General features: G+C 38.4%; 1 protein-coding gene across 1 annotated transcript in view; it reads right to left on the bottom strand.

Moving 5' to 3' along the window:
* The window catches only part of xxylt1 (xyloside xylosyltransferase 1), a 30,896-nt gene extending 11,460 nt beyond the window's left edge, over nt 1-19,436 (bottom strand). Inside the window, exons 1-4 of the mRNA XM_047588338.1 lie at nt 18,968-19,436; nt 16,375-16,996; nt 11,658-11,805; nt 2,413-2,545 (exon numbers count right to left, since the gene is read on the bottom strand). Of these exons, the coding sequence (XP_047444294.1) occupies nt 2,413-2,545; nt 11,658-11,805; nt 16,375-16,905 (812 nt within the window). The 5' untranslated portion in view covers nt 16,906-16,996; nt 18,968-19,436. The remainder of the gene's footprint in view (nt 1-2,412; nt 2,546-11,657; nt 11,806-16,374; nt 16,997-18,967) is intronic.
* Nucleotide 19,437: the final 1 nt, after the last annotated feature.

Here is a 19,437-nt window from a genome sequence, read left to right on the forward strand (position 1 = left end):
TTGGGAGAAGTAACTAGTAACTAGTAACTATAACTAATTCTTTTTTAAAAGTAACATGCCCAGCACTGATTATATGTAGTTATTTTTAGTTTTTATCTAAAAACAAAACAAACAAAAAAATGCGACTGACTTTTAAGGGTTTGGTCATCCCTCTTGACCCTGGTAATGAAAAATGCTTTGCATTTTAATTTTTTAATTTTAAACTGAAAATCAAATAACTGCTCATTGAATATCCTCTTCTGAACAGAAAAGCCAATGACCAAAACATACACGGATCCTGATACACTGGGAGAATAAAACATCCATTTAGAGAAGGTTGTCTAGATCTTATCAGCGTCTTATCACAGTTTGTCAGTTTGAGGGATGAACAAATTGTTTATTTACTGCAGACGCGCCTGACAAAGAGACTGGAGACACATCTGAATCACAGGACAAAACATTCCTGTCAAGAGGCGACTCTCCGCACAGATGCTGCCCATTCCTCACTTATTTATTTCAAGCACTTGAAATAACATATTCATGAAAACATCACGTCACACTAGCATTGCTGGATAATCCAGCAGTTGTTTGGTTTGTAGTTTGGCATGTTACAGTTAATGAGGCGACAACATGTCACTGTGAAGTTGTATTCAGTTCCATGTTTCAACTTAAGTACAAAAGGCAGGATTGGGCAAAATGCAAATAAGAAACACCTGTTGATACTCAAAAGGATTCTGTGTCGGGAGGGCAATATGTAACAGTTCTTTAAAAAACATTTAAAAATTGCTGTGTTGCAGATATAACTGCTGAAGTCAGCATGCCTATCAGCAAGCCCGGTCAACCTGGCAATACCGAGTTGTACCTCAAGAGGTAATACTGAGTCTTTCTAACATCCGGATCTTAGTCCAACACTAGATGAAGAAGATTGGCAACACACTTCATTAAACAGTAGAGAAATTAAGTGACATAAAAACAAGCGTTAGCATGGCTGTTAATTTAGTATAGGCTGATAAGTTAAAAGCTGAGAGATAGCTAAGAAATGTAGTGAATTGTCTAATGCCATCAACAGTGGTCATAAGTATGCTAAAAAATAATAATAATAAAACAGCTTTGGTGGATAACTGTTCATCCCGCCATCCAAGCAATTTTTTGGGAGCAAAAGAACAAACAAGCGTAGTGATTGGCCAGTATGTTTTGCTAATTACACAACAAAACACATACTGAACATTTCAAATGGCATAAATATGCTAGATCATTTTGCTGTATCTGTTTTCTTTGTAACATGATCGAGCTAAAACCTGAGGTCAGCAAGCTTTTATAGATAAGTATAGGCATCCACAAGTTAAAACTAAGAGCAGTGTGAGCCTTCTTTGTTCCTTAGAATGTGAATTGACACCAACAACTTTCAGGTAATATGTTGCTGCTCTTCTTCGAAAGTTGCTGTTATTTTAGATGTTTTAATCTTTACCTACAAACCTATTGGCCCGTCAAACAGTAAGTTTGTCTCATTTTCAGCACACCAAGAACTTAACCCAAACAGACGTAACAAGTGATCTCTGGCTACTCTATTTCTGTGTACATGCTATGTCAAAGGAACTCAACTCAAACCCCATGAAGCTATATATAGATTCTTCAGTATTTCACTTTGAGCTGATATTTTATAAATCAGTCCGTTTAGTTAACATGAAAATCCTGGCATGAGAACCATTACAAAATCCACTTACTCGTTCTGTTTAATACCGTCTTACACCGTTTGAACTTTGGCTTGACGCAGAGAAAGACAGACTTGTAACACAGCCGAGGATCCCCATCTGTATAAGAGATTTACGATGTTCTTTCTCACTTTAAAAATGTGAGAGATACTCACTGTGACTATGCAAGTGAGGCCAATATATATATATATAAATCCATCTGTGGTCAAAATGAGGGAGTGAGATTTGTCTGGTGGTGTCTGGTGTAGCCGTGCTGTTCTGACAGAGGTATCAGTGATAAGAAGTAGAAATTGCTGAAATCAGTTTGTGTTTCAACCTAGATGCCGTCTTTGATTATCAGGTAAGGAAAGTTGGGTTTTAAGAAGAAAATATGACAACTATAGTGCAAACTGGGCGCCATTGGTTTTCAGTTGATCAGTTGTTGATCAGTATTGAAGCCCTTGTCACATGAACAATCAAGTCTGATTAACTGCCTATTGATTCAAACTCTGATTCTTTATGTACAACAAGCAAATATTGGACTCAGATGACAACTGTCAATTTAATTTCCCCCAAACACAGATCAGTTCTCCCTGATCCAATCTCAGCCATAAAAAAGAAACACCTCAGAGTTATCAATGGACATGTTAACATCTCACAAGTCTGTTTTCATGTGAGTGGACACTCAAAGACTGTACTGGTCTTGCATGTTTGCATCACTAGCATGTGTTATACTTCCTACCTGTAGACTGGTTGCATCTCTCTTGCGATGCCTATTACTGCTCCACGAGGAAACCGTTCAAATTCTTGGAAAAGGTCCCTGATGTTGGTCCTGTATTTAAGATCCAAGTCAAGCTGCACTATCTTAGTCAAACCTGAAAGAGGAGCATAAAAAATTTTAAAAAAATAAAATAAAATAAAACAATAAAATAAACAGATCAGCCACAACAATTAAGACCTTTGACTTTATACTATGGTTTTTATACTCTAACTTGTTGCTTTTAAACTGTAGCACTCCTTTGGATTGTTTGGATGAAAAGTGCATTATAAATAAAACATATTATTATTATTATTATTACTACCACTATTTATGTGGTATTGTTATTGGTGCTATAGAAATAAAATTGTATTGAACTTGGGACTTGGTCTGCTCCACCAGAATGTGACCACGGCTGTGTGTTGGGAAATTGATGTGTTGGGTGAAGTTGAAACATTTTAACAGTTCCAGAAATTCTGTGGATGGTTTATTGTCAGTGCTGTCAATATGTAGATTAAAATCGCCCAGGAGCAGAACAGATGGTGAGATGGCAGATAACTGGGTTAGAAGGTCGTCAAGATCAGAATGGAAGGAGGGATGTTATTATCCAGGTTATTTTCCGTTATGAATTCGTTGAGGATGAGGCTTTTGTTGTTGAGGGAGCAGGCGTTAAATAAGTCCACTTTGAGGTGATGCTGCTTTGTGGGGCGCTGTGAGGACCGGGGACGTGGAAGTAGGTTGACCAGATCAATATGTCTTGTGCTCAGTGGACTGGGACGTCTGCATCTCGTCTGGACTGGTCTGAATATGAAAACCTACAGGTTGTAGGTGTTATTACTGATATGGCCGGGGGGGGGGGGGCTGTATATTATGAATGAATATGAACAATATTAGGAAGATGGTCATAATGTTATGCCTGATCAGTGTATAAAAACAAAGGTTGCTGATTAACAAAGAACAATAAACAAAGCCAATGCATCGTGAATAATAATTATTTTAATAGAACTTTAAAATGACAAAAAAAAAGTCAACTGTGTCTGTAGGATCAATGTCTGAGATCGCCAGCACATAATCCAGTCTGTATAATCACAACTACAAGTCATTCAGGAATATTGTATTAAGAAGAAATCAGAGTAGGCTCTGACAAACCATAAATAGTTTCTCTGCAGTGGTGTATTTGACTCCTTAATGGTGCCGTTGACCTGAAAGAAGGGAGACTGCCTTAATAGAATGTTAATAAAATGTGGCTGGAAATAAAAAGGACAAACAGCACATATGTCAGCTCTGAGGGCACAAACATAGTTGTTCATAGATGAAATTGTAACAACTGTAACCAGCATATTCAGGCACTCATCTGTTCATTGTTTCAGCTTCCTATATAGGTAAAAACTCAGGCGTGGGACGAGTTCAGTGAGGCTATGGAAGAAGACTATCGGCTCCGAAAAGGTTCTGGCAAACTGTCAGCACCTCAGGGACAGCAGGCGGCAACTTGCCCACAATGTTGTTGGTAGAGACAGGGAGCTGTTGTCTAGCAGTGGAAGGAATAATTTGAGGAGCTCCTCGATCCCACCGACATGCACTCCATAGGGGAAACAGAGCCTGAGGGCCTGGGGAAGGGCCATCCAGTCACTGGGGCAGAAGTCGCAGAGGCTCCTTGGCAGCGGAGCTCTGGGAGAGGATACACCCTGGGTATCTTAAGGCTCTGGATGTTGTAGGGATGTCCTGGCTGACATGCCTCTGTAATATCAGGGGCAGCTCCTCTAGAGTGGCAGAGCGGGGTCGTGGTCCCCATCTTTAAGGAAGGGGACCAGAGGATGTGTTTCGACTATAGGGCAATCACATTCCTCAGCTTGTGAAAGTCTAGGCCAGTGTGCTGGAAAGGAGGGTTTGATTGATAAGATCAGATCAGATCAGATCAAGGAAGAACAATGTGGTTTTCGGCCCGGATGTGGAACCATGGACAAGCTCTTTACCCTCGCTAGGGTGCTGGAGGGGAGTTTGCCCAACCAGTCCACATATACATTGTGGATTTGGAGAAGGCTTACAATCATGTACCTTTGGGCATCCATGTGGGGAGTCGATAGTTCCTTGCTAAGGGCCATTCAGTCCCTGTACCAAGACGCGCAAGTTCGGTCCATGTAGCTGGCTGTAAGTCAGACTCGTTCCTGGTGAGGGTTGGATTCCACGAGGGCTGCCTTGTGTAATCAATTCTGTTCATAACTTTTATGCACAGAATTTCTAGGCGCAGCCAAGTTGTGGAGGGTATAGCACTGGAGTGGTTCAGGTCATAATTGGCAGAGCAAACTTTCTGTGTGAGCCTTGGTGACACTGTATCCTCCTCTCCTCCTCTGTCATGTGGTGTCCTGCAGGGCTCAGTCATAGACCCTCTTCTCTTTGTACCTGCTCCCGCTTGGTTAGGAAGCATGGTATTTCATTTCACTGTTATGCGGATGACACTCAGATCTTTATGCCCCTTAAAAAGAATGGAATGGAATTGGCTGGGGAGAGGGCCATCTAAACCTCACTGCTGAAGCTGCTGCCCCCGCGACCCAGATATGTGGAAGACACTGACGAATGGACGCTACATAAAATCCATCCTGAAACCTCTAGAGTTCATATGGAGGGACCCATATATGTATGACGATAGAGGAAAGCAAAGCCATATATTAAATGTCCAGAAGTAATAACAGCATTACTTTGTGAAAATCTCTTCCATATATAAGTAAAATTGTTTTCAAACTTAAATATCACTAAATGAATTGATACTGGATCAGAATGAAATTAAGCTCTAATTGGAACATAACACTGGCATAACACAGCAAGCTGGTGTGCCAAAAATTAATAAATTCAAAAGAAGAAGGTAGGTGGCATTAGGTCAGCCTGGACCTAATGCCACCTACCTTCTTCTTTTGAATTTATGGCTGTTTGTGAGAGTCTTTAGGCTATTCCAGCAGGTTAGTTTGTCTTACTGTGTCTTAAAATGTCACTGTTCACCTACAGACAATTCTGGCTCTGTTTGAGCAAAAAAAAAAAAAAAAAAAAGCAAGCGCCTGTGATCTAAAGAACCAGACGAGGACTGTGGCATCAAAACAATGAAGGCAACTTTAGCTGCAGAAGGAACTTAAGTGTATTCTGTATTCTCAAGTTTTGATTAGAAGGAAAACAAAGAAGCAACAAAAATTGCCTTAATCATTCACTAGCTCACATTACTCAGCGGTGCTTACAAATAGTTAAAATCCCTCAGAATTTTCGACATTTCTGCAAACTTTTTTAAAACAATAGATTTTCACACAAGGTCTTACAGCAGACAAAAGGCACTCAATCAAACAAATGAAGCAGAAATATTAGGCTTTTGTATTTGTATATTCAAGAAAATGAATTATGTGTACATATCAGTGAGGTGTAAAAGTAAGAATGAATCTTTGTTTTCCATTTCAGTTATTGTAAGAGTTGCCAATTTCATAATTAATAAGATGCCAATTATAACAAAAACTGGTTGAGTAGCAATCGGTGGTGACACATTTTGATTGTGTCAGTGTCTTTTTTACTGGTGTAAAAATGGATGAGTGAAATCCATTGAAGGAGTTAACCAGGTCAGAATTTTTCAATCAAATCAGCTTGTTTCACTGCTTTTTTATAAAAAACCAAGTGAACATTTAAACAACCAAGGTTTCTCATGTAACTACAGGGTATCCATGATTGAACTAGAGGCATGCACAAAAACATATTCAAGTGCAAGTTTCTGTTGAAATTAGTCCTGAAAAAAGACGACTCAGCAGTGCTGTAGCAACTTGTTTTCTATACTCTCCAAACAAGGAAGCTGCCCCTCATAATGCCTTCATCTACTGTGGCAACAGAGAGGGACGAGAAAGAGTAATCTCTGCGTTGTCTGCACTGTTTGTTTGCACTAACAGGGCTTAACTAGTGAGAGTATAACAGGAAGAGGGCCTACAGTTGTTACCACATTGTGATGTTGTGGGTTTGATGTCAGACCAATGACTCAACACAAGGTCCTGTGAAGATACAAGTGGCGCTGCTGGTGTTGTCTGTAATTTCAGTAATCAGATTTTAATAATCTTTTACCACTTTGAAATCTAAATTTAGCAAAACACATTCATAAGACAAGTTTAGGATTTAGGTTTGGTGCAGCAGATTTTTACCAGAACATGATCAGTTGCCAATGGAAGTTCCCAAGGAAGTTGGTCTGGCATGCAGGCTTTTATCTTATCATCACATTGCAGGAAGTCTCTTTCTGCGACACAAATGCTTATACTAACTTTCAAATTTTAGCCAGTCATTTCAAACATACATGTACCAGAAAATAAAAACTCATCTCATCAACAGTTTACAGGGGACAGCTACAGAATCAGTTCAGTGTAGCTAAAGTTTATTTGTTATTTATTTGTTGTTCAAGTTTTTTGCTGGATTTTTGAAAACAAATTCTCACTTGCATTTACTTTGCATCTCCAACTAGCATTTAGATGTAAAAATAAATCCACTTATAACTTGTCAGACATTATAGTCTGTTTTATTTAATAATAATAACCACCGTCACCATAGCTTCGTTGCACATAAAAGTAAACACTCATAAAACCATAAGAAAGATTAGATAAAATAAGATTAAAGTAAAATAAAATAAACAGTGTAATCAAAAAATTAACAGAATTAGCATTATGAAAATATACAAAAGTAGTTGGGAAAATAGTGCCCAAGGTGATGTGGAGGTTTGTCCAGTTGCATAGCAACAGTGGTGTGGATCGTGTCATCATGGTGTTTCCTTATCGGCCGAGGGAGATGTAAATTCAAACGGAGTGTGTCTACCCATAGAGTCCCGAAGCCGGGAACAGACGGGTTTGGTCTGAACCAGGTCTCCAAAGCACTTCTCACGACCCACATTAATTTGCCCACACAGTCACACCCTGGGGGTGGTAAACTACCTCAGAAGTGACAGCTGCCCTGGGGCAGACTGACGGAAACATGGCTGCCAATCCGCACCAACCACCTCTCCAACCACCTCCAAACATCACTCACTTGCAATCATGCACCAGTGGGGTACATACTGTGAGCAAGGTGGGTTAATTTTCTCGCCCAAAGGACACACTAGGACAATGGACAGACTAGAGACTAGAGTCGGATTGAACCACCAACTTTTTGTTAGTGGATGACCTGAGCTACTTCCGCCCTTCAATAAACTCACATACGATGTTTTGGGGAAAAAAGCCACATTATTAGGAACATAAATCCTATATACTTTTTTACTTCTTTAGAATAACTGTAATTGATAAATAGATATACAAGAGAATGTCAGAGTTAAAATCAGTCTTGATGTGGTGCATGGATACTGCAAATTTATAGGAAGAATAATACCATCAAAATGGGTTAGAGCCTGCCTTAGGCTCTGGTCAGATAAGACAGCCCTGTTTTACTAAGCCTCAAATGATACACTCACACAAACACGCACAAACAACAGGGACACTGTTCATCAAATCACATTTTTCAGGAAGAAAGTGGGTCAACCTCATTAAGCCCTAATACTGGTCTTGATGTGAGCACTTACAGCCTATTTGTAGCACATTAGTTCCTGCTTTTATAACATTTACTAGAAAATTAAGTTTCTTTCTTTCTTTCTTTCTTTCTTTCTTTCTTTCTTTCTTTCTTTCTTTCTTCCTTTCTAAGAATATATGAAATTCAGTTCAAAAGCATCACACAGTTTATGTATTTCCTGCTTCAAAAAAAATGTTTTCCTACAAACAGCAACGTTCTCAGTCACATTACTACATAGTAGAAATTAAGAATGGATCGAAAGATCACTTTATCATTCATTTAAAATCAATTCTTATGAGTAGTTGCAGTTGTAGTTTTTTTCAATATAATATTGTTTACTACATTTTTTGTAGTGTAGTGTGTTTTCACATTGCATACCAAGAAAAGCACCTGTTAATCTTTACAAATTGGTTATTATGTGCACCAACTGCACAACAATGTCAACACAGCACCTTAACTTTCTATATGTTTGTATGTCTATATGTCTGTGTCTGTATGTTCCTGTTTTCTTGCCTGCGTGCAGACTCTTCCTACAAAATGCTGAGAAATATACAGTCTTAACCACTGGAAAAGCAATGGACCAAGCAATGCACGCAAAGTATATCATTCAAACAAAAACAAAAGAACAGTTTTTTCCAAGAGTTATGTGCCATTTAGAAATTCCTGTGAACCTTTTCTTTAAATTCTTTAGAAACAGGCTTGTTTTATTTTGCATTTGGTCCAGTCAAACCATAGATGCAAGGACACAAAATCTCTGCAACATGCTTGTAGACATGTCTGCAACATGCAACAGCCAGATAGACACAGAGCAAGCTCACCTAAACAGTAACAAATAAATGATGACTTGTTAAACGTGTGACAAACATATGCATGCAGATTTCAGACCATCTTTTACAAGGCCTCAAACTTGGAAATCAGACTGCCTACCTGGAGAACATACACAAATTTGAAATGCTAATGGAGTGAAAAAAAGAACAGAGCAGAATGCTGCAGCTGTGAAGAAATTAAGTTTGTATAATATGTGAAAAAAAATTATACAAACTTTAAAGCTCAGTTTCAGACTTTTTACTAATTTTAAAAAACATTTTAAGTTAAATTTCACCGTTTTAAAACATATTGTCACAGATTTAAACACCAAACCAGAGACCAGTAGCCTTGATGCCATTTTTGGAGTGTGTGTCCAAATACAAATGTGACAGTAGTAAACACAGGCTGGGTTAATAACTTCAAACAGCAAGAGTACAGTATTTATTTAATTTTATTTTTTTAGGATATTAGCTAAAAATGACAAAACTAGTTTGCATAAAGTATGTAATGCAATGCATTTTTAACATAAAAGATGAGCTACTACATCTTTTATCACTTTGGAAAAGCATAGGAGGAAATCATAGGAGGAAAGTAAAGGGTATGATTCATGTCCCAGCATGTTGAGACCTCTAGAGAGGACACAAAAACACATAACACTTCTTCCACTAACAGAAATAGTGTTTCTTAGGGCCCTTCACATCAGTTACTCTACAACAGCTTTCCATTGCGTAGTTTTAATTCTCATCCTCCAGGACAAAAGGGTGACAACAGACTCCTGATTTCAAGCTATTTATATACAGGGCAGTTTCATGTAATCTTGTTTGAACTTTTGTGACGCTTTTATCACACGCAGCTTAATATTTGATTAAAAAAAAAAACATTTCCTCAAAGCCGACTTACTTAGTCATGTTATTTATTTTCCCAATTTTCAACCTCACCTTATTTTCTCCATAATCAAATCAGATGTCCATTTGCTGATGACTCTTTCACTTCCTTTTCTTTTAACTGGCAGATGGATGCCTTGCTATGCTATAATTTATGAAAATGATACAAAACAAAACAGATTGCACTCCAGCATTTCTATAGACTGCATTAATAAAAATACAATACAGGCCTCTGGAATTTCTAAAATATGTTCATCAAATTCTTTCTTAATCAGACTGTGTACATGACTTTACACTGACAACAAAGTACTGACAGTTTCTTCCATTATTTCTGTTCTGACAACCAAATCACTCCCACTTCACAAGCCTGTGTTAAAATTTCCATCCCACCCCTTGCACCTGCTATTTTTTATTTTTTTCGGACATCACTTTTGTTCGCACTGTGTCATTAATCAGAAACAATGTTCCCTGTCTGCTGTGCGGCTTGGCTGACTGGGCTTTTTCAGAAAATCTGTTAACTCAAAGTCAAAATAACACTGATTTAGGGCTGAGCAACTCACACTTCCATCCCTGATTCCCCCGCCCTGTCTCTCTTAAGACCACCACATTATGCCCTTTCTAGATAAAAGCCTTCTTTAAATAGAAATGTGTGACGATCTGGACACACAGTGCAGACGGGTGGTACATGTGTGGGATCAATAAGTATTTTAAGGACACAACGTGAGCTGCCAACAGACACGCAGCTCCGGATGCCTCATTTGTCTTATACAACACTAAATGCTGCTTAAAAATACCTTTAAAATCATGTCCACTAAACAAATGACAGACAGTTGAGTGACAACTACAAACTTAAACATCTACTCCAAGAAGAATATGTTATAAATCATCCATTTTTCCTTTTTTACTTAAGTGATATCTGACTTTACTGCATATACTGTAAATATTTGGTGTGGTATATAGAAATGCTATTAAAGTAACCCCGAATATGAGCACAAGTGTTGTCAACACACCAAATGTCTTTTGGAAAAAGACCAAAACCTTTCTTGTATATGAATATGGACAGATTTTGATCTTTTTAAAATACTTTAATCACAGCCTTAAAGACAGTGACAGTTTATGCTGTGCCAACTGGGCTCTCTGAGGTACAGTTTAAAAACCTCATACTGGTGCTCTGCTGTCTGCCAGACTTCAGGTCTCATATGCGTGGCTCAAAGCCTTATGGTTTGACTCATCTCTGGAGTGATGCCCTGTGCTGCACACCCACTGAAGTGAGCCAACAGCGAAGAACAGAGGCACTTGCTGCTGTTGGTCAGCGCCAACACAGGGGGCACTAATGTAGGCAGCAGTGACAGAGCACATCCTTCCTTCCTGGCTCCACAGGGTCTCTGCAAAATGCCACGTTGTTGGCATTATGGGCTAGATACCTGACCATAATCCCTTTTCCAGAGTAAAGAGTAAAGCATCCATCTGCATACATTTAAAGCAAAGACTGCATAAGAACTGGATAGCTGTAAGGATTTCCTAATGCTTTTTGTACACATTGAACTCTAGTGACCGTAAAAATTGAATTACTGAATTAAATTGAAAATAGGTTGATTTGCGTGGAATATGTCACTGATCATACACAATTAAGAGGACTTCTGTTAACCCCCCCCCCTTTGTTTTAAGTACTTTGTTTTTGTGCATATAAACCTATAAAACTGAATGACATAGATTTCCACTAATGTTATAAATAATGTAGTTGCATTTCTACAAGAAAAAGCAATTAAAGTGAACTCATACTATGCATGCTAATTAAGTGCATAGCACAGAAAAAGAACATCTGAATGTTTGTGTTGAATCGCATCATGAAATAGAAGTTTGAAATGGTTTCATTTAGTGGTAAATTAACCAAAGGGAGATTTGACCCTATTAAAAGTGTGTTTATGTGTTTCCTCTCCTCTATAGTCTGCAGTTTTATCACTAACAAATGTGAAAGAAAATTGAGTGTCTTACTTTTAGGCATGATGTGATGCATGGCTACAGACAGGAAGAAGATGGAGTCACTGTAATAAGCTCCAGAGCCAGCACTGAAATGCTTCTGCATGGCCTCCACAATAGGGAAGAGCTTCTGTGTGAGAGTAACCACGTCATGAAACAACACCTGTAGGGAAGATGAACAAAGTAGAATCATGTTAGTACAAGAATGTCCAAACTACAGTGAAGCTGGATACTTTTATTATTAAATCAATGCCTTATATGCAAGGTTTTTGGTTACTGTAGTGATACAACTCAGCTGTGCATGGGACATTTTTCTACACAAAAACAAAAAAGTCTAATATTACTGATTGCGTGATATGAGGGCTGGTATGGAAGAGAAAACGAGATTATCATACACTTCGAGGAAAAATTCAAAATGTCGAGAAAAAAGTCTAAATGTCAATATCGAGAAAAAACTCGACCTTCAAACCAGTGGTACCATACTGAAGGATATTGGGGATTAATTAATAATAATTGAGAATTGCATTGTGATTATTTTTTCTGTTATATTGCTGATATATTATATTGGACTGTTGCATTACAACAGAGGCGTCGATGGTGGATTATCATGCTGTGTTGTCTGCTGAGGTGCATGATGAAAAAAAAAAATAGTTCAGAAAATTCAATTCAAAAAGTCAACTATGACAGATGGCTGAAGTCTTGCTACACAACCTGCTGACTTATGAAACATTTTTTTTTTTATTCTTCCACAAATACTGGAACAGTGACAGCAGCTTCAGTGAATCGTATCTGTTGCACCTAATCCATCTGGAGTGTAATGTTGATGGAACTTGTTTAAATCGATAGGTCCTTCTGCATATGAAAACACTGCTAGTGCAAATGCCAGACGAAATATTAGCACATGCTCTCAGAGTAATAGTCAAAATGTTAATGCTGCTGCCTTGTCAGACAGAAAAGAACAGTGAACACTAAATTCTACTTTTATTTTGTTTGTTTGTTTATTTTTGAAGGATTCTTGTGTTTTGTATGATAATACTAAAAAAGAAATAAAACAAATCCAACTTAATTACTGTACTTGCTCAACTCTGCTACAATAAATAAAGCTATATATATATAAATGATTATTTTTTTTAAATCAGGCCTGTGATTTCTGAAAATAGTATAAAGACTAAGTAATCTACATTATCATAACAGCTCATGAATATACAACAAAGACTTATGTGGAAGTATTAATAGCTTTCTATGTTTCTATAGCCCAAAGTCCATGTTGTTGTGGAACACTCATGCTCTCTCCCTCTTATCTGTCTATGTATGAATCATATGTTTATGTTACTGTTGCAACATTCCTTTTGATGAAGAAAGAATCAAGTATCACGACGCTGGTTATCAACTCGGTAACTTAACCCAGGTTTGTCTTGCTGTGAATCGGTGAACACGCACATATAAAGGGTGGGTTCCAAGGCAGCAGACCAATCACAATCATGAGCAATGATCTGCCAGCAAAAATGAGCAAAGACTGATTCTCCTCAAATATGAAGAAGAAAAATTAAATCTCACCAAAAAGTCAAACACCGCAGCTGCACCGAAGAGACGCCAAATGGCATGGCAAAGGATTGCAGACTGCATAAATGTGTAAATTACACATCAATGGCTCAATTAGTTTACATTTAACGAAGCCGCGAAACCCAATCACTGTTACATGGGCTACAATAAAGCTGGAAGTTGATGCCACAATTGCATCATATCAATACATCAAGTTGTTGCCTGAATGAAATTATCCTGACTTTGAGCTGTGTTTGAGCTTAGCGGGGACAAATGGCTAAAACATCCTCTTCTTTGTGTGGTGTGGTGATCTCCTGGAAGATGCGTTCACGCCGTAATGCTCTTCTCGCGATTTGGGCTCCAATCTCAATCGGGTCTTCAATGAAAGGGCACGTGATTCTTTCCCAAATAGCTGATTGGCTGGTGGGTGGAGCCTTGTATCGGATTCAAATAAATCCTGAAAGTTACCCTGACCCGAAGCAGGTTTGCCGTTCAGAGTAAGTTACCATGGTAACGTACTTCAATAAGAATGAATCCAGCTTCATGATACCAGAAGCCCAGGGTTAACCCTGAAGTTACCTCGTTAAGTGATACAGTTCTTAAGTCATGTTTGGCAGTGTTTGTGATGCTTTTTGAAGGGGTGCCAGTCCTGAGTAAAATTTCCTTTTTTGATCGGCCAGACAATTTTAGCACTACTTCTACCTAGACCTCTGTGATCGCTTACGTACAGAATAAGAGCCACAATGACATGGACAACTTTGTGTGATACAGCTCAGCTCAGATCATTAGGAGTTAAAGGTGCACACAAGGATCTTTGTCAGCAGGACATTAACTAATGACTTTTATCTACTTTATGAGATAAAGACTGGAACTGAACTAAAAATCATATGACATACGGCTTAAGTCCTGTTAAGTCATTAGCAGTAAAAGAAACTTTCTCCACACAAGTGTGTAGTGTGAAGAATGATCAGCTCTAATGAGCACAGCCTCTGGGCAGTGTGAGTATGAAAGCTTGTTTGTTGCATATTTCTAATGGTCATTGAATTTTCTGCTGCTGGAACATGCTTGAAGGCTAAAAAGATTAAAACAACTGTCTTAACCGTGTGCATCTCAAAGATAAATAATTTAAAGCCTCAAGATGACTCCACAGGTCTGTCAACATGCACATACACATAGCCTCTGTCAGGCCCTGGGGAGTCTTTGTGTCAGTCTTGGAACATTTTTTTTTATGATACATGTTCTAAAACCATGTTTAAAAGCACTGGTCTGGAATGACACCATAAAACTGACACAAACATTGTACAACTCCTTGCACAATCCAGGGTCCATTTCAGTTTATGGCTGTTCTAACTTTGACCTCTAACTGGTGCATATCTCAACATATGTGTATTTTCGTTCTTTAAAGAACAGTTTTAAAAACAATGACTGCCTAACGCGTTTTTAAAATTACACTGCAGTACTTTGGTGCCCCCTCCTGGCAGAAAGAGTAATTACACACACTTTGTTGTATGTATGATGTCTGCCTACAGTCTATAACCCCATACTTACTTTGTTTGTTTTTATGATGAAATCCTGATGCTTATATTCTTCCTGACTCAAAGAAATGATAGATTCATAGAACCATAGCTACATCGGCAACTTTATCTGGAGATGTGATGACAGAAACACTGTTCTAAATATCCATTACACTGAAAAATACAGAAAGACTAACCACGTGCTGATTGGATTAATCAGCATTGTGTGAACTCAAGGGCTTGAATGTAGATTTGACATATATTTCAAGGTTGCATATGAAATATATACACATACATTTACAGTAAGCTACAATATTGTTGCAACATTTTTAACTGTTAGAAAACTCCAAAACTAGTAGTGGTCAAGTTCTGCCATGTACACATCTCACATTACAGATTTACAATGCACTTTCTCTGCAACACTGCAAAAGTTTCTTGGTGACAATGTCCTTCTTCTGGCCAAAATGTTTGTAAGCTCACAAATGTGTGTTGTATTTTTAATAGTTCAACACAGAACCATTATTAGCATTGGCTGTGTAATGTTTTAAAAGAAGGAGTGAGAGGATTATTTTTTTAATGTCTTCTCCCCATTCCCCCTGGTAACATAACAGATCAATTATATTGCTTTAGCAGTCAACACTTCACCAACACGTACCAGATCTGAACACTGAACATGTCCAGTACTTTACAATACACACTTCAGCTGTGCCCCTAGAAGAGGGAATCAAATGAACGGGATGAAATTCAACCCACAGGCTCCCAAAGGCCAAGATGCCAAATGCCAAGCTGAGCAAACCTTGAACCAATCCAAAACAGGAATGGGATCAGCCCTGAGATAATAGAGAGCATCATCCACACCAGATGTTACATATGATGAGACATTCCTGAGGGGAAAAAAGTGCTCTTGTTCTTGAGGAGGCCTTGGAGAGTAATTTGCAAACAATTTTACGATTGAGAATATAAAAGAGGTGAAAGGGCACTGAAAAACACTGAAGAAGAAGCACAAAGAAAGGACATAATCCTGTTTTTTGGCAGAGAGAACACAGTAAGGGAGGGCTGTCCCAGTGAAGGATATGTTGGCAGTGCAAGATTGCCCCCATATGTTTAAACTTTAAACAGCATCAACAGCCAATGTTTCTCGTTTTAATTTGGATTAAGAGGATGCTTCACTTAAAGTGTTGTTTAGATTGTTGAACAGTCAACAGTCACTTTTTGAAATGCAGAAACATAAACACCTTCCAGGATGTCAAAGAAAAAATTAGGATCCTCTCATTTCTGTTACCGTCACGAGAATTTGTGCCCTAAAATTTGGATCACAGCGTTGCTCATCTCTCCTAAATGGAGAATTAGTATAAGCAATCGACATACAGTTGTCTGATTTTTTTGTACATTTCTTCCTCTTGGAAATACGGAAATACCTGAGACTGTCAAAAAGGTGTTAAAAGCATACTGCAAATTTACCTTGTAAAAGTGAAACTTTGGTTATAATATGAGCACTTTTCACATCTAGAGGGTCTAAATGTTCATTAATGGTGTTAAATCGATATCCTATAAGAATAGTAGCATAGAGTATCACAAGAAAATGGAACAACAAATCAAGTGTTTAACAACCATGCATTTCAGCTGTTGTTTCCTTACATAAGTCAGTAATAATCAGAATTAGTGACAACACATACCTCATATTTAAAAGTTGCGCCTTGGAGAAATTCCTGTAGCATCCTCTCACCCAGCTTTTGGCTCGCCTGGTCACTCACAAAATGAAACACCAACACCTCTCCTTCCAGAAAGTGGCCATGTTTCACCATAGACAGCATGGCCACTCTGAACTTATCCTGCAGGCTTCGGCTCTTGTCCACCTTGGTGAACATCATGAGAGCGTGGTAGCATTGGTCACCAGACTCACCACGTCCTCTCCAGGACAGAAAACCCTTGTTCTGTGATCCTGTATTGTCCACTCCTTGTTCTTCAGATCCAGCTGTATGTGATATCCTGGTGTCCATGGTTAGGTCAGCATCATTTCTGTTGGTGTTGTGGCTGGCCTGGGTCTGCTTGATCCTCTTTGTGGTGCTGGAGAAGTTCTGCTTCTCTGAGCCAAAGTAGTAAAATGCTACAACAGCAAGTGCAGCGGCAAGGAGAAGCACAAACTGATAGGATCTGAACGTACTGATCCTACCCATAATTCTGGCTACCAGTCTTAAGAAGCCCATAGCTCCTCGTCTATGTCATGAGAACGGGGCTGTAAACAGGAAAATATTCACCATTTTGAGTTCAAGATGAAACTAAATTTCCAATATATTCCTGTAAGAGAAAAAAAAACACCTTTTAGTTCAAACGGTGATGCACAGAGAGACTGGCACAGTAAATTCAAAATCACAATAGATCCATCTATGTATTCATTTATCCAAGCAGTACTTTCTTATCATAAATATTGAGTGTTCATATCATGTACAATAACTGAATAAATAAATAGCCTGGTGTGTCACACTGGGTCTAGTACAAACAAATATGCCAGGATAATAGTTTTCATTTGAATTAGATGATGTTTTTACAGTATGGCTTTGAGACAGTGGCTTTGAGGAAATGAATGGAGGAAGAGTTGGAGGTTGAACAGCTGAAAATGTTGAGGTTTTCTCTGGGCCTGACCAGGATGGATAGGATCAGGAATGAGTACATTAGAGGGGCAGCTTAGTGAATATATTGATGGAAGGATGCTGCAGGAGGTCTAGAGGAAGACCAAAGAGGAGGACATGAAAGGGGCTGGTGAGAGAAGAGGATATAGAAGATATGGTGAGATGAAAGCAGATGATTCTTTGTGGTGACCCCTTAAGGGAACAGCCAAAAGAGCCATTCTGTCATTAAATAGAAAAAGTTGACAAAGTGAAGCAGGAAATGTAGAGATCAGGGTAGAGTTCATTTATACATTGTTTGCTTGATTTATAGCTCAAGTTACATGTTTACATATGCTTAGGCTGTTTTTTAATCCATTTAAACCAACATGAATTCCAGGTCCAAATGTTTCCAAGGAGAACACTGAATTGTCACAAGATTTTCAATGTTATTTACTTGTCTTGTCTGTAGTTTTAATGTTGTGGCAATGCATCCACAGTAGAATAGAATATTAGATAAATATATATACACATATATATATATATATATACACATATATATACATATATACATATATATATATGTATATATATATATGTATATTGAAGTCATACAAAAACTACATTTTTCAGCTGCACATGTGGAAAAAACTCTTTGGAGAAATGTCCTCTGGTCTGATAAAACGTAAGTTGAACTAGCCATATTTTATTTTGTCTAGAGGAAAAAGGGAAAGGCATGTAGGCCAAAAAACAACACTCAATGCACAAAGCGTGGGGGCAGCATCATGTTGTAAGGGTGCTTTGCTGCACTTCAGAAAACAGAGAACATCATGAGGAAGGAAGGATTTTATGGATATATTGCAGTAACATCTCAAGACACCTGTCAGGAGGTGTGTTCACAAATGTGTCTTCCAAATGGACAACTTGGAGTTGTGGCTATATGGCTTTAGGGCAACAAAGGACATGTTTTGGAAGTGACCACCACAAAATCATTTGTAAGCAGAATTCAAAAAGCATGGGCGAGCAAGGCAGCCAAAAAGCTTGACTCAGATACATCAGTTTTGTCTGGAGCAAAGGGAAAACATTAAAGGAAGTTATTGTGAGAAGGTTGAGGAAAGCTACCCGAAACATTTGACCCGGGAATATCAACTAGAATTAAAGGCTGGGAAGATGTAGTTAAGATGTATATATTCTGACTTCAGCTGGATGTTATTATGCTGTCCCTGAACCTTGTAAACATGATAATTTCCCAAAGCAGTCCAGTTAATGTTCTCAATGTTTGGTCCTAAAATATCGACTCTTACAAAACAAAAACCTTCCACTTGTCTGTCTTGTGTCCGTGAGCTCTACAGCTTCTCCTTGACAGCTTGTTCGGGGATTAACGTTACACTGTCCCAAGATGCGTCGGTGCATAATGCAGCGTTTACCAATAGTCCATTAACCCCACATAAATCCAAGAATTCATCAATGAATTACAATCAAATTAAAATAACAATAATAATCCATGCATCAGTTTGTTGACATGCCAATAAACGAAGGGGGCTAAATTAGCGAAGCAACGACTTTGCGCCCAGATGTGAATGGTTGAGCTCCGCCAGTTAACCCAAACACGCACCAAAGCACGGTTTGAATGCTTTAAAAGTAGCGGTGTACATGTGCTTACCTTTGTCCTTATAGGTGCACCACGGAATTTGCACAACTATGTAATTTCGAGAGATCAAAAATGCATTACAAAGTGCTGCAGCAGCTTCCGGCTAACATATTAACAACCGGAGCCCATGCCACAACCTTAACCACGCCTACACTGTTCTCAGCCGTATTCCGATTATGCTGCCTTTAAGTGCAATCGGAAAATAGCAACGTATACTCTGCTTTTCCCTTTGTCTTTAGCTCAGTTTAAACACAACTGGTGGAAGGGGTATTTTAGGGCACAGTTTAAGTTTGATGTACTTGTACACATTTTGTTAATACTCATTATAACTTGTATCCATTTTATTTGTTTGGCAGTTGGCTACCTTTACTCACTTTCCACGTTATTATTGCATAGCCTACCTGTAACCTGTTTCAAATCACGTTCTTATAACGCCACTGATTGCATTTGATTTTTGCTGGTAGTATATGCTTCCGTATTGT

This window comes from Mugil cephalus, chromosome 6 (genome assembly GCF_022458985.1).
Source record: "Mugil cephalus isolate CIBA_MC_2020 chromosome 6, CIBA_Mcephalus_1.1, whole genome shotgun sequence".
Classification (NCBI taxonomy): domain Eukaryota; kingdom Metazoa; phylum Chordata; class Actinopteri; order Mugiliformes; family Mugilidae; genus Mugil; species Mugil cephalus.